Here is a 16,768-nt window from a genome sequence, read left to right on the forward strand (position 1 = left end):
GCAGGATGGACCTTCTCAGAGCCAACTCTATTTCTGTTTTTTTTTATTCAATGAGATTTAATTTTACTTTTAAAATATTATTACTGATAGGGTTTTCTTGTAAGTTCATACCCCAGTGATGTTTGATCACAATCACAGCAGAAATAACAATCTTGCTTAAATTTATAATTTTCTTGTATTGTGTCTTTTTCAAATTACACCTTTTATGCAAGCAATGGATAAAGGAATGCAACATCAGCCAATCATAGATGTGATGTCTCTTTGAAAGAGCTGTCCAATTATTTCCAATCTCTTATTCTCTACAGAGTTTTCCTCAATGTGCATGCCCAATTCCCTTATGAAGTTTACTGTTGAATCCGTTCACACCACCTTATTGGAGAGTCCCTATTATAGCCACTGACAGGGTTAATTGAAAAAATCTCCCCCTCTCCCTCTCATAAATTTAATATTGGGGGGAAATATTTATGCAAAAGGGAACGTATTAATAAACTGTATACTAGGAATAAACTAGTTTAAATCTTCAAATAGTCTTTGGAGTTCTCACTGTGTCAAAATCTGTCCTATAGCTGTTTTTGGATAACATTTACTATCAAAGCAACATTAGGGTAATCTGCTTGATAATACATTGTCTCAATCATATTTCAACAAAATATTATGAAGTAATTCTACACTGAGAGTGTAAGAGAAATTTAGAAGTTCAAAGGCACATTGCACTGAAATTTCAGCATGTCATAATATAGATTCAAATAATAACATGTAGGGCACTGGTTTAGGGAATTTATGGACCTGACTGCCCTAATAAAGGGGATACAACAGTCTAGAGACCAGTTAGTTGTCTTTATGCTCTCTCAGCTGGGAAACTTGAGGGTAGATAAAAGAGATAAGTTAAAATGTTCCTAATAAAATTCATAAAACATTGAACTGAAAATCACTTTTGTCCTACCGAAATTTTTCCATCACTTTTTTTAAACCAACATCAAAGTACTGATACAGAAACTTGAAAGATTGGTTCACAGAATTGTATTAATATTTAAATGTTTTTGAGTATGCCAAGAGTACTGATGTGAGCTAATGTCTACAGATTAAGTAATCATAGAGCCTAGTTATCACTATATATCTGAAAATAAGCATAACGTATTACAACAATTACTCAGTTTGCACAAAAAAAATCAAGTCTATTGATTTGCTGTCAACAAGTATATATGAAGCTTATTGAAGCAGTTTGCAAATAGAACAAAAAAAGCCTTGTGATGTAATGTTCTTATCATACAATCATAGAATGATACAGGAAAGAAGGAGGGCATCTATCTCAATATGCCAGCGCTTTAGAATTGCTATTTGCCTTTCCCCAGTGTACCATGATTTTTTCCTCTTTGAGCACTATTTATCCAAGCCTTTATGAAAATTATGATGAATTTGCTCTTGGCACAATGGTACAATCACAGAAACACAGGCTACAATTTATTTGCCAGTTTTGCTATATTAGCAGAAAGCAATTCTGCTGCACTTCACAACTCATCAACATGCACCCAAAGTCATAGGTTCACAAACAATCTTTCTCAAATGAGTTGATTTCAGTGATCTGTGATAGAAGTGCTCACTCATTTAAAGAAGGCTAAGTTCCTGCCTCTAATGGTTCTGTATGCGCACCCACTGGAAATGGATGAGTGCACCCATTGTATGGGGAGCAGAATTAGTTGGGGTTCCATATCTGGCCCGACAAACAAAGAACTTCAGACAATTTGAACAATTGGCATATTTGTAATTGCATCCGATCAAATAGTTACCATTTTTAAGAGAAATAGTGGGATATGAAAAAATTATGACTATATTTGATTTATCCAGTTTCTAAAACATTTTTATTCTTTTAAACAGTCAATGGTACTACTTCTCCAGAGCCAACGTCAGTACATCTTTGAATTTGACCAAACAGATCGTCTTCATGCAGTGACAATGCCTAGTGTCGCCCGGCATACCATGTCTACTCACAATTCTATTGGCTACATCCGCAACATCTACCATCCTCCTGAAAGCAATGCTTCGATGATCTTTGATTTCACTATGGAAGGACGGATACTGAAATCTGCTTACTTGGGCACTGGCCGACAAGTGTTTTATAAATATGGAAAGTTGTCAAAGCTATCTGAGATCCTTTATGACAGTACTGCTGTCACCTTTGGTTATGATGAGTCAACAGGTGTGCTCAAAATGGTCAACTTGCAGAGCGGTGGATTCTCTTGCACGATCCGATATCGAAAAATCGGTCCTCTAATTGACAGGCAAATCTATAGGTTCTCAGAAGAAGGCATGGTTAATGCACGGTTTGATTACACATACCATGAAAACAGCTTTCGAGTTGCCAGCATGAAGCCAATTATAAGTGAAACACCACTTCCCGTTGACTTGTATCGCTATGATGAGATATCGGGTAAGGTAGAGCACTTTGGGAAGTTTGGAGTTATATATTATGATATCAATCAGATCATAACTACAGCTGTGATGACCTTGAGTAAGCATTTTGATACTCATGGGCGCATCAAAGAGGTTCAATATGAGATATTCAGGTCACTCATGTACTGGATGACAGTTCAATATGACAGCATGGGAAGAGTGATAAAGAGAGAGATTAAGCTTGGCCCTTATGCAAATACAACCAAGTATACATATGACTATGATGGAGATGGTCAGCTGCAGAACGTTGCTGTGAATGATAAAGTCACTTGGCGCTACAGTTATGACTTAAATGGCAACCTCCATCTGTTGAATCCTGGAAGCAGCATTCGTTTGATGCCTTTACGTTATGATCTAAGAGACAGGATTACCCGACTCGGAGATGTACAGTACAAGCTGGATGAAGATGGCCTTCTTTCTCAGCGAGGCTCTGATATATTTGAATACAATTCCAAGTGTCTGCTTACCCGAGTCTACAGCAAAACCAATGGGTGGAGTGTGCAATATCGATACGATGGCCTAGGGCGCAGAGTTTCCAGCAAGACTAATTTTGGCCAACATCTGCAATTCTTTTATTCGGATCTAAACAACCCAACTAGGGTAACCCACATTTATAATCACTCCAGTTCAGACATCACTTCCCTATACTATGACCTCCAAGGACATCTTTTTGCCATGGAGATCAGCAGCGGAGAAGAGTTCTATATTGCTTCAGACAACACAGGAACACCCTTAGCAGTATTCAGCAGTAGAGGCCTAATGATCAAGCAGCTTCAGTACACTGCCTATGGTGAAATCTATCATGACTCCAACCCTGATTTTCAACTTGTAGTTGGATTCCATGGTGGCTTATATGACTCTCTTACTAAATTGGTCCACTTTGGACAGAGAGACTATGATGTCTTAGCTGGACGTTGGACAGCTCCTGATTACTCCATATGGAATGATATTGGCAAAGATCCTGCCCCCTTTACTTTATACATGTTCAAAAACAACAATCCTCTCAGTAACGTGCAGGATGTGGAAGACTATGTTACAGGTACGTGGTGATATCATTAACAAATAAAAAGAGTAAGAGCAATGTACTTTATATTAATGAATTGCATTACATTAAATTACAAATTTACATTAAACTGTTAAGAATTTTTTTAAAGAATCAATAATATGTTGCTGGTTAATTCACTAAAGCTTTGATATTTGTTTCAACAGAAGAAATATGTTGGATTTTCATAATTATTTTGGGTGCGAGGAATTCATTGCTGAGTTATCATCAACAAAGATTTAATTATTTGTCTTCATTTTGTTTCAGACAAGAGGGATGCAGTATTTATATGTTTCACTTGATACCCTCTTAGTCTTCAGTTCATTCAAGATTGCCTTCCTGAGAGTACCCTTAAAAGACCTACTACCAGGCTTTTTGCCAATGCTGCATTGTACTTTTTGAGAATGAGATTAACTTTAATTAATGAGAATGCACAGTTATGGCATCTCCCCATGGTAGCACAGCTACAATTTAAAAATAGTTGTTACAAGAACCTGCTTGCTATAAATATAGTTTTCTCTTGATGTGCGCCAACTTTAGTAATAAAAGCATAAGTTTGAAAAGTGTAAGAGACAGAACTGAATCTTTTACTTCAGGTTGGATATGACTGTTTTGTTTGAGAATGCCCTGAGTCATGAGGAAATGTGTTTTGGAAAATAGAGCACTTTCTCAGTAAACCCTTGTCAACTGCAGCAGGGACTTGACTTAATAAGGTGCCGACTTCTGGAAGGCTGCCATTCATAGAGTGTACCGTTCCTACTCAGGCAGCATTGTGACCTTGTTTTTGACACACCACACAGTGCTAACATATGCGAAATTATACATCCATTTTGTGGTGGGATTGGATGAAGTTATAGAGTTATAGGGCAATACGGCATGGATACAGGCTCTTCAGCCCAACCAGTCCATGCCAACTGCAGTGCCCACCCAGCTAGTCCCAATTTCCTGCGTTCGGCCCATATCTCTGTAAGCCCCACCCCTCCACATACTTCTTAAATGATACCAGTGTACCTGCCTCAACCACTTCCTCTGGCAGCTCATTCCGTATACTCACCACCCTATGTGTGAAAAGGTTCCCCCTCATGTCCCTTTTAAATCTTTCCCCTCTCACCCTGAACCTATGCCCCCTAGTTTCGGACTCCCCTACCCTCATATTGTGAAGGAAATCTGTAAACTATGTTTTCTCTATCTCCTTTTCTGATGTTGATCACATAGCAGTAAGACTTGACCGTTATGTTCTGGTCAGACAGAAACAGTTCCAAATTAATATGTCGTCAATCAATGATACAAATATACCTGCAGTACCAAAGATCTGGTCATATAGCAATGGCATTTACTAATGTTTCCAACAGAATCTTTGGTACAGCCAATTGCGTGCTTCTCTGTATGTTTTGGGAAAAAAATGATTTACAAAGTAGTAGAAGTGAAATCTCTATTCTAACAAATACACAATGTTTAAATTCCATCTTCCTGCAGATGTTAAAAGCTGGCTTGTGATGTTTGGATTTCAGTTATACAACATTATTCCTGGTTTCCCTAAACCAGCGGTTCGTTTTGCAGCACCTCCTTATGAATTAGTGGAGAGTCAAGAACGTGATAATGTACGGGTATGGAAACAAAGCTAAATGAATTTATCATTATTTGACTTCCTGCTTGTCCAATGATCATTGTATGTCTTTTACCTTGCTGACGTCTGACAATGTAACTTTCTCCCTGACTTTGTACCTGTCCTGTCTAATAACTTTAGACACTTGTCTTCTCTCATGCTCTATGGTAAACTACAGAAGTAAGCAAGCCAACAGGTTTTGAAAATCTAATACATTCATATCATTATTAAAAGACAATACATTTAGCTATTTTTATACTCTCTCACAATCTCATTTGGTATCTTTTATCCGCAGAAAACCTTTTACTGTCTCACATCTCCATCATTCCCCTTGGTAATGCCTATAATGTTTGCTCCCACAAATCTAAGAGGGATGGATCTAAATGTAGCTGATGTATTAGCTTAGACAGATCTAGCTGGAGTGCATGAAGGTATAATGGGTCTGTCATTTGTTCCAATCCATGCATTTTATAGGATTATCTGAAAAATGTGCATGTCTCCACTATAAGTACACCATACCCTCACCTCCAGCAGTGCTAGCTCTGTCTTTTCCTCCTGTCTCATAACTTCTTTTCACAAGCTGTACCTCCCTTCCAGCCTTCAACAGGCCCTGAATTTCCTTCTTTCCCAACTTTCATAGTCATCTCTTTGCGTTCCTTCTCTGGTTTTCTTGTGTCCCTTTTTCTGCCCCATGCTAACCAGATTTAGAAATGTTATTCTCTCCTCTACGATTTCCTTTATTTAAAAATTTCTGTCATTAAACTTTTCCTCAGAAAGAGTAAGCGTGACCCATCTGTTTTTGCAAAATTAAATGTCGGCTATGGAGAAATAGAGCATATTAATCAATACCCCAGATTTGAAATTAATTATGCTTCAACTATAAAAAGTAGTAAAGTAGAATACCCACAGATTCACTGACAGCCCAGCCAAGAACTCTCCTATAGGTAGGACGAAAAGAGTTAGCTTATAATAGTCTTGAGTACTGCTACTTGATGACAGAAGCCTTATAACAAATAACGATAAACATGATTTTTTGGCCATGATCGTTTCTGATTACTCTCATGATTCATTTCATTCTTTATTTACAGACACATTCCACCTCCTTTCCCTCTGACACTACTTGTAAGTACCCTCATGTTTGTATGCTTTGCCCCTACCTGTGACTCTGGAGTTATTATCCATTGCCTTTTCCTTTCTGTATAACTTTCTGAACCACTATCCAACCCCCACAACCACTCCACCCCATCCTCCACCACTGCTGCTATTTCGTTTAAAGCCACATGCGCAGCCCAGGTTATTGGATTCATCAGGACATTGGCCTCAGCCCAATTCAGTGGGTGAATTTAGCATTTTTGCATTATGCCCTTTAAATGGATAGGTAAAGGAACATTGACAGCCAGACAAATTACCAGTGGCTCCACTTTCTGTAGCACAGCAATCATTTTAATGCTTTCCTTTATGAAACTGCTAATTTTTTTTTCTGCTTTGTTTTTAAGTTTGTTTCAGGGGTTCAACAAGCAGCAGAAAGGCTCAATAATGCCTTTATGGCATTGGAAGGATGCTCACTGCCCAAATTCTCCAGGGTCGGCCATAAAGACAGGCCAGGACACTGGTTTTCAGCCCCAAATTCAATTATTGGAAAGGGAATCATGTTTGCCATCAAGGAAGGCAGAATAACAACAGGGGTGACCACTCTTGCAAGTGAAGATAGTCGGAAAATAGCAAGCATTCTTAACAATGCATACTATTTGGACAAAATGCATTACACCATCAATGGGAGAGATTCACACTACTTGGTGAAAATCGGTTCATCGGACAGAGACCTGGCAACTTTGGGCATGACAAGTGGCCGAAAAGTGCTGGAGAATGGAATTAACATCACAGTTTCACAGCCAACAATTCTGCTTAATGGAAGGACTAGAAGGTTTACAAATATTGAACTTCAGTACAGCGCCCTGTTGCTAAATATTCGCTATGGAATTACACCAGATACTCTGGAAGAGGAAAGGGCACGTCTGCTAGACCAGGCCAGGTTAAGAGCTCTCATGAATGCCTGGTCCAAAGAACAGCAGAACGCAAGGAATGGGAAGGAAGGAAGTCGACTCTGGACAGAAGGAGAAAAACAACAGCTTCTGAGCTCTGGCAGAGTTCAAGGTTATGATGGGTACTATGTGTTGCCTGTGGAACAGTACCCGGAACTGGCAGACAGTTCCACCAATATTCAGTTCCTGAGACAGAATGAAATGGGAAGGAGGTAACAAACCGAATTGCTGTCATCTCTGGCAAGAGCTGGAAGGGTGATCACAATCACTATCTCCTCTCCTAAGGAGATGGAAACTCAAAAGTGGGTGCTGAAAGTAAGTTACACCGGGAGCTGAAGAGAAGAATCAAATTCATGTCAAGTGAGCTTGCACCTTGTTCTTCAGCATTTGAGGACTCTCTGTAGTGGACTGGAGCCCAAGGAGAAGACTTGACAAGTACCCCTTTTTATAGGATAGCTCAGGTCCTCTGGGCTGAAAAAAGACAACTCTCTCTGATGGACTCACTAAACTTACTGCCTCATGGGTGTCTCATTTGAAAGACTTGAGTCCAAAATGCCCATCTTGAATGAAACAGGAACTTCATGGATGCAACCTTTTGTAATATATGCCCCTAAGGAAAACTTGTTTGAGCATATTGGCAATGTATGGATCTGTTGAAGCCTGAGCCAGACTTCTTACACTGATGTTATTGTTTTGTTTATTGCCATAGCAACTGTAGTGGACACAGTAAACCTTTGAGGTTATAGTTACTGAATCCTGCATTCCTACTTGGGAGGGGTGGGAGGGGCCATAATGTTTCTGAGGATGTGACGTAATTAATAAACAAAGTATGTTATTGTCATACACACTGTCGTACTCTTTTTAAAAAGAAATTTAAATAAAGTTACATTGTGGACAGGTTGACGTGTGCAGGGTGTAGTCTGCATAGTTTCTTAAAAGTAGTCGTCAGTAATGGTTTATGGTAGACTTGTGGCCAATGTTTCACTGCTACAAATGGCACTGCTTTTCACTGATCCTGTTCACTGAGGCGCGGGGGAGGGGAGGGGAAGGGGGCAGGAGGCATAATAGCTGCTGATAGAGTAAATGATCGATGATGGTACCCTGCTCGCTTTTACTTGCCTCTCAAATTACGACAATCACGCTGCAGTCACCAGAAGGCAAATTGAGAACTTTATTATTACTTTTTTTTTGTAATACTGTATCTGAAAGAATTGTCCATGAAGGTTTTTATATTAATTTCTGATTTTGCTGCTCAGCAAATATTAGTCACAGGAAATAAAAAAAAATAATTTATGTAAAGGTGTTTCAATAATGTTTATATACTTTAAAATAAAGTCTTTAAAACTGAAAAATGTCTGATATTGTGAACCCATATTTATAGAATACTACAACCATGTCTTTGGGTATTCAAATATTTTCAAAATAAAGTTTGAGATGTGATCTCTCTTTGTTAGTAATGTTGTTTCAAATGAAGTTCATCAGACATCTATAAAGAGATTGTCAAGATGGTTTTATCCACAAATCCAAATCAACAGTAGGTACTTGCAAATCACATATTAACGTGAAGAATACATTCAACATCTTCGAATTTCATGACCAAGTCCTACTTTGAAAAATAACCAGAGCTGGTCTTAATTAACTGTACTGGATCCCTTATTGCAGGTTATTGCTTGCTGATCATCAGAAAGTTAGATTTTAGATTTAAAGTTAGGTAATCAAAGACCCCATCCACCCGGGACATTCTCTCTTCTCTCCTCTTCCATTGGGTAGAAGATAAAGGAGCCTGAGGGCACGTACCACCAGACTTAAGGAGAGCTTCTACCCCACTGTGATAAGACTATTGAACGGTTCCCTTATACAATGAGATGAACTATGACCTCACGATCTACCTTGTTCTGACCTTGCACCTTATTGCACTGCACTTTCTCTGTAGCCGTGACACTTTACTCTACTGTTATTATTTTTACCTGTACTACATCAATGGACTCTGTACTAACTCAATGTAACTGCACTGTGTAATGAATTGACCTGTACGATCGGTTTGTAAGAAAGACAAGCTTCTCACTGTACCTCGGTACAAGTGGCAATAATAAACCAATACCAATACCAATTTTAAGGAAGATCATAGAAAACATAGAAAAAAAGGAGTAAGCCATTTGATCTTTTGAACCTGCTCTGCCATTCATAGAACATAGAACAGTACAGCACAGCAACAGGCCCTTCGGCCCATGATGTCTGTGCTGACCATGATGCCAATTTAAACTCTACACCTGCCTGCACATGGTCTATATCCCTCCATCCCCTGCCTGTTCATATGTCTGTCTAAATGCCTGTTAAATGTTGCTATTGTATCTGCATCTACCACCTCTGCTGCAGTACATTCCAGGCACCTACCACGCTCTGCATAAAAACCTTGCTCCACACATCTCCTTTAAACTTTCTCCCTCTCACCTTAAAGCTATGCCCCCTCGTACTTGACATTTCTGCCCTGGAAAAATAACTCTTATCTATGCCCCTCAGCCTCCATCACTGCAGAGGAAACAATCCAAGTTGGTCCATACTCTCCTTTTGGCTAATACTCTCTAATCCAGACAAAATCACAGTGAACCTCTTCTGCATTTTCTTCAAAGCCTTCACATCCTTCCTGTAATGCAGCGCCCAGACCTGCACATGATACTCCAGGTGTTTTATACAGCTGCAACATGAATTGCCAACTTTTACAATTCAGTGCCCTGACCAATGAAGGCAAGTATGCTCTACACCTTCTTTAGCACCTTATCTACTTGTGTTGCCACTTTCAGGGAGCTATGGACTTGTAGCCCAAGATCCCTCTGTACATCATTGCTCCTGAGGGTTCTGCCATTTGCTGTATACTTTCCTCTTACATTTGACCTCCCAAGTGCAACGTGTCCCACTTGTCTGGATTAAACTCCATCTGCTGTTTCTCCACCCATATTTTTAACTGGTCTATATCCTGCTGAATCCTTTGACAACCTTCCTCACTTTCCACAACGCTACCATTTTTGTGTCATCTGCCAACATCCACCTGCATTTTCGTCCAAATCCTTTATATATATCATAAACAACAGAGGTCCCATTGAATACAATCATGGCTGCCCCTCTATCTCAAGAACATTTTTTGCTCTCTCCCCAATTTATTCAACTCCTTTTTAAATATATTTATTGACCTGGCCTCCATAGCCCTCTGCGGTAGCAAATTTCAGTCTGGCACAGGGTTCAGATTCTCTGGTACATTTGTTATAAAAGCTGAAGGATTGATGGGTGTTTGGAAGCATCAATGGTTTTCTACTATCCAAGCATTACTACATTTTTGTTAAAAAAAATTAGCAAAGAATTCCAAAAGGCCAGATTTGTAAACGCTGTGGCCAACAGTTCCATTTGTGACCAACAGCTGTGAGCTGTTGAAACTGATATCCACAAATGTGTTGCAAAATGTGTAAATCAGGAGTTGCTGAGAGATTCAGAGGTTCAAACCTGCTTGGCTGTTCTGCTATCATTTATGGGGCATATTCTTGCTGGATTGCTCACTCAGATTATGTGGATGCTAAACAATTATTTTGCATTATTTTAATATAAACACCTATGAGATGGCATCAGGGTATTTTCATTGGCAGGGCCTTCGCACGACACCACCCAAAGCCTTTGACACTATCAGGACCCAGCAGCTGGACTCTAGAATGTAGAGAGACAGCAAGATAAGCCCTCCATATCTGGTCCATATATATGAGAGCACTGTGGGTAGGGGACAAGTCCAGTATGATCCATCCCTGTGAATCAAGAAAGGCACTCAAAATATTCCTTGAAAATAATTTCAGTTGCCATCGTGGTTTTGCGAACTCTATTAGGAATAAGTTGGTGTGCAAATCAAGTGAAATTTGCACACCACATAACACAAAGTCCTAATGGCCTCAGATTTTCAATCAGAAAAGAGCACTTATTTGCCAGCAGATTGTTACAAACATCTTTCCAGCACCATGTGCCTGCCCTCCTCCCCCTGACACGCATGTGCATATGCACGCGCGCGCACACACACACACACACACACACACACACACACACACACACACACACACACACACACACACACACACACACACACACACACACACACACACACACACACACACACCTGCAACATTGCGGCCTCCAGTTCATCGAGTATTGCCACCTCATATCTACTGCCATCATCCAATTCAAAAAGATGGATGGTGGCAAATTTACAACCAGCTGGACAACATTCAGACGCTGGTCGTTATGGCAAGGACGCAGAAAATAGGTTGCAATTTGCTTTTTCTTGAATGCTGTACCTATAAACAGCCTAATTTACATTCAGTCTATTTGACAGGTTCTTTTGAACATTTTGCATACATCAACACAATGCTCTAACATAGTAAATCATCCCAAAACTTCCTCCCAGGAATGTTAACAAATAACATCTGATACTGATCCTCATGAGAAATGAGGACAGATGACCAAAGCTTTGGTCAGAGATAGTTTGAAGGAAGTTTGAGAGGGGTTAAGTTCAAAGGAGATGTGCGAGCAGGTTTTTTTTTTACACAGAGACTGGTGAATGCCTTGAATGCGCTGCCAGGGTGGTAGTGGAGGCAAATACGATGGTGACATTTAAGAGGTTCTCATATAGGCACATGGATGTGCAGGGAATGGAAGGATCTGGCCATTGCGCAGGCAGAAGGGATTAGTTTCGTTTGGCATTTAACTACTAGTTCAATAAGGTTGGCACAACATCGTGGGCTGAAGGGTCTGTTCCTGTGCTGTACTGTTCTATGCTCTATGTAACATTTTTAAAAAGAACAAGCTTTAGAGATTTTGGAGTGTGAATTCCAGGGCTTAGAATCCAGATAACAAATCAGCAATGCTCAAGACAAGGCAGGGTGGAGCTCGAGCGGACCTGAAAGGGTGATGGCACAGCGGACCGTGTAGGGTGAACCAGGAGCAGGGATGGACAGAGTGAAGGGACAACTCACCCAAGAATACGCACCAGTAATCGGGCACAGAATGAAGCCTGGAGAGCAGAGTGATTGGAAGTGGACCACCAAATGTGAAGAGGTGCAGGATGACAAGATAGCTCACCAGGTAGGGGGAAGCGTGAACAGGCTAAGTGAGAGCGAACAACAGAGGGGACAGAGGTAGCAGGCAGCAGGGAGAAGCAGTAGGATGACCCGAAATGGATCTGGCAAACCAGGTGCAGATCCAGAAAGGTTGAGCTCAAGCGGACCTGAAAGGGCGAGCAGAGGCTGGAACTCAAGTGGACCTGAAATCATGATGGCCCAACGGAACGTGTGACCAGGAGTAGGGTGAAGCATGGACAGCAGAGGGATAGGAAGTGGACCGCAAAATGTGAAGAGGGAGCGGACCCTGGCAGGATGAAGCAGAAACGATGCGGATAAATAGGATGAGTGCAGATAGTATCAGGGCAGTATTGACACGGCAGGCCGAAGGGCCTGTTTCCATGCTGTATTACTCTATGATTCTGTAAGATACAGACTACAAAAACAGATATTGCCATATATAATTTTGTACACTTCCGTTTATATGGCACTTTTATAGTAGCAAAATCATTGCAAATCATCTCATGGGCATTATTGTGCAATCATTGATGTTGAGTCACTTGAAGATTTGAGTAAGATCAGTTGGATCAAAAACAGAAATGCTAGAAGAACTCAGCCAGTCCAGCAGCAACTGTAGAAAGAGAAACCACAACATTTCAGGTCAAAAAAAAGACCCTTCATCAGAACCCTTCTCTTTTGCTCAAAAAGCTGATGTGCAACATTCAGAATCAGAATCAGGTTTATTATCACTGACATATGTCATGAAATTTGTTGTTTTGCGGCAGCAGTACAGTGCAAGATATAAAAGACATAAAAAATTACTATAAGTTACAAAAATAAGTAAATAGTGCAAAGGAGGAATAGTGAGGTAGTGTTCATGGGTTCATGGACCATTCAGAAATCTGATGGCGGAGGGGAAGAAGCTGTTCCTAGAATGTTGATTGCGGGTCTTCAGGCTCCTGTACCTCGGCGAGGGTCATTAATAATGGATGGTGCCTTCTTGAGGTACCACCTCTTGAAGATATCCTCAATGGCAGGGGGGAGGTTGTGCCCGGGATGGAGCTGGCTGAGTCTACAACCCTCTGCAGCCTTTTTTGATTCTGCACATTGGAGCCTCCATACCAGGCACTGATGCAACCAGTCAGAATGCTCTCCACTGTACATCTGTAGAAATTTGCAAGAGTCTTTGGTGACATACCAAATCTCCTCAAACTCCTAACAAAGTAGAGCCGCTGGCGTGCCTTCTTTGTGATTCTTCAGGGACCTGGGCTGTTTCCCTACTGGAGTGCACACCCACATTTTTGGAAGCTGATGTGCCTATACCTGCCTTGTGCCCATGGATATGTAAGGTCCCGTCAGAGGCTAAAATGTAGGAGTCCCAACCATGGAGAAACCAAGCACAGATTTGGTGACCACTTTGCAGAGCACCTGCATTCAGTCCACAGGAGACCCTGTTGCCTACTACTTCAGTACTCCATCCCAGACCCACCCTGGCCTATCTGTGACCTCCTGCAGTGTTATAATGAAGCTTTAGGAACAGCACTTCATCTTCAGTCTGGGTAGCTTACACTTTCTGGACTCAATATTAAATTCTACAACTTCAGCTAACTTTGTTTCTCTGTCTGCACAGAATTGGCCAGGCCTTCTGTAAGATGTGCTCAATTGTTCTCTATCCATTAGCACAGCCTGACCTGCTAGGCATGTCCTATAATTCTGCATTCTGCAACTTTTATGTTCCTTTGTTTATGCTCCCACTCTCCAACTGTCCGCATGTTGCAGCTTTTATGTTTCTTTGTTCATATTCTCTCTTTCTCTCACCACACACACACACTCTCTCACACACACACACACATGCACGCCCCCACCCCCCCCCCCCCCCCCCCACACACACACACACACACAGTTTCAATGAAGGACCTTCAACATTAAATGGTAAACATTAATTCTTTTTTTCCAAAAATGCTGTCTCATCTGCTGAATGATTCCAGTATTTTCCTTATACTTAATTTCAGATTTTCATCATCTGCAGATTTTTAGTTTTCAAAAAACCAAAATACTCTGGGTGCTGAAAATCCAAAATAAAAACAGAAAATCCCAGAAATACTCAAAATTTCAGGTAGTATTTATGAAGAAACAAATGGTTAATGTTTCTGTCCAATGACCTTGCTGATGTAATATTATCAGAACGGAAAAAAAGTTCAAGTTGGAGCAAGATTTAAGATGCAGAGAAAGGAAATGGAAGAATAATAGGAAACATTTGTGCTAAATTAAAAGGCAAGAGAGAATAAACAGCAAAAGACATAGAGATGCAAGACCAAGGGAGTAGTGACAGGATAAGTAAAGAAACAAAAGGTATGCACCTCATAGAAAGTGGGAATTGATCTTTGCCAAACATCTGCTTATCTAATGGAACACATATTCATTCTGCACCATACATCATTCTTTAAATCCCTTCCCAATGTAATTGTATGCGTACTGTACATTTCCAATAAACACAGAATGGGACCTATTTGTAATATCATCTACCCCATGCTACTAAAAGCTTCCAAAGGTGAAAGTGTCTGCTCAGAATTTATTTAAATAGAATCACAGAGAATACACAGCCAGAAACAGGCCATTCAGCCCACTAGGTACATGCCAGTGTGTCTGCTCTTCAGTCTCAACACATTTTTCTATCTCGACCAGACTCTATCCTCTTCATGTTTATCTTAGTTCCACTTAAGTGCATCAATAATATTTGCCTGAAGCATTCTCTGTGATAGTAACTTCCAATTTCTCACATTCCCTGGGAAAAAAAAGTTTCTCCTCATTTCCCTGTTTGATTTCTTTGTAGCAGTGGGAAGACCCTCTCTATTGCCTAGTTTGGACCTTTCCTAACTTTGAAGATCTCCCTCAGTTCATTCCTCGATCTCGCTGTATTTAATATCATTTTAAATCTTGGCTTTTTATGTCAATTCCAGTTAAGTAATCAACATTTCACTGCCTGTTATTTTAACCCTTCATACTTGGTCACCCTTTTCTAATCCTAACTTTTCTGCTTATGTAGATTTTATTTCCTAATAACATAGAAGGAGGACATTTGGCCCATCAAGAATATGCTGGCTCTCTGATCCTGTTAATTCTATTCACCCACTTATTTCCCCTGTAAACTATTCGGTCACACATGACCATTAGCTACCCACACCAATTCTCCTACCACCCACCTACACCAGGGGCAAATTATAGTCGCCAATTTACCTAATAACCAGCAAGTAATGGGATGTGGGAAGAAACCAACACATTTACAGGTGAATGTGAAAAGTCCACACACGCAGCACTGAGGGTCAGACTGAACCTGGAGCACTGGAACAGAGGCACTACCAGCTGCACCACTATGCTGAGTGTTTTACCATTTTATGCCCTTTGATAACTTTATTCAGTTTCACAGTTTTTGTGTGACTTCTCCACATGATTTAATGCAGCCTTGTTTTAAAACAAAATCTATGAACTCCCAATATACAACACTGCTGGGAAAATGTAGACTCAGTCCAACTTAAAAGTAATTCAAAAGACAATTTTTCCCATTTGGCTGTGACCCCTAATGCTCCTCCATGGCTCTTTATAGGCAAATTCTAAATAAGGTTTGCTGTGGGAGTGCTGCAAGTTTAGGTCAATTAGCTTCTGCCACTGGGATTTGATATATTTATAGCTACAAACTCTTTGTTGTAACTAAGTGATAGATGCTGGAGACAGAGGCTCATGGTTGGAGCTCTGTGGAGAAATACCTCAGAGAATTTTGTTAAAATGGTAATAAAGTAATTGGATGATGCCTGTAAAATTCACACCTTTTTTTATAATTTTTTCAAATTCAAATCCCGTTCCCTTTTGGAAGTTCCTCTGAAATCTGATTCCACCATCCTTTATAACAATTGTTTCAGATCATCAAAACAACTGCAGTTCTCTTGTCAAATATTCCAAGGGGAAAATCTACTGACCAAAGGAATCTATTTCTTCCTGATTTATGAGAACTACTTGTAATTGTGAAAACTCTGTTGAGTTTCCCTTTAATGTTCTCTGCTCTCTAAATAATCCAGCTTGTCAAATCACTCCGAGTAACTGAAGTAATATCCCTGGTAATATCTTGATGAATCTTCACTGAAGTACCTTATCCCTGGTAGCATCTTGGTGAGAACACACACAAGTCCGAGGGGGTCAGTGGTGGAGACGGTGAGCAGCTTCAAGTTCCTGGGTGTCAACGTCTCAGAGGATCTATCTTGGGCCCAACACATTGATGCAATCATGAGGAAGGCTCGCCAGCAGCTCTTCTTCATTAGGAGTTTGAGGAGACTTGGTATGTAACCAAAGACTCCTGCAACTTTCTACAGATGCTCGGTGGAGACCATTCTGACTGGTTGCATCACTGCCTGATATGGAGGCTCCAATGTGCAGATCAAAAGAAACTGCAGAGGGTTGTAGACTCATCCAGCTCCATCACAGGCACAACCCTCCCCGCTATCGAGGGCATCTTCAAGAGGCGGTGCCTCAAGAAGGCAGCATC

The 16,768-nt window shown here is 40.5% G+C and overlaps 1 protein-coding gene across 1 annotated transcript in view; it reads left to right on the forward strand.

Annotated features, from left to right (window-relative positions):
- The window catches only part of LOC127569407 (teneurin-2-like), a 603,649-nt gene extending 595,150 nt beyond the window's left edge, over positions 1-8,499 (forward strand). The window contains 3 exon segments of the mRNA XM_052014021.1: positions 1,876-3,490; positions 4,970-5,100; positions 6,596-8,499. Of these exon segments, the coding sequence (XP_051869981.1) occupies positions 1,876-3,490; positions 4,970-5,100; positions 6,596-7,357 (2,508 nt within the window). The 3' untranslated portion in view covers positions 7,358-8,499.
- The last annotated feature ends 8,269 nt before the right edge of the window (positions 8,500-16,768 follow it).

The sequence above is a fragment of the Pristis pectinata genome, chromosome 4 (assembly GCF_009764475.1).
Source record: "Pristis pectinata isolate sPriPec2 chromosome 4, sPriPec2.1.pri, whole genome shotgun sequence".
NCBI lineage: Eukaryota > Metazoa > Chordata > Chondrichthyes > Rhinopristiformes > Pristidae > Pristis > Pristis pectinata.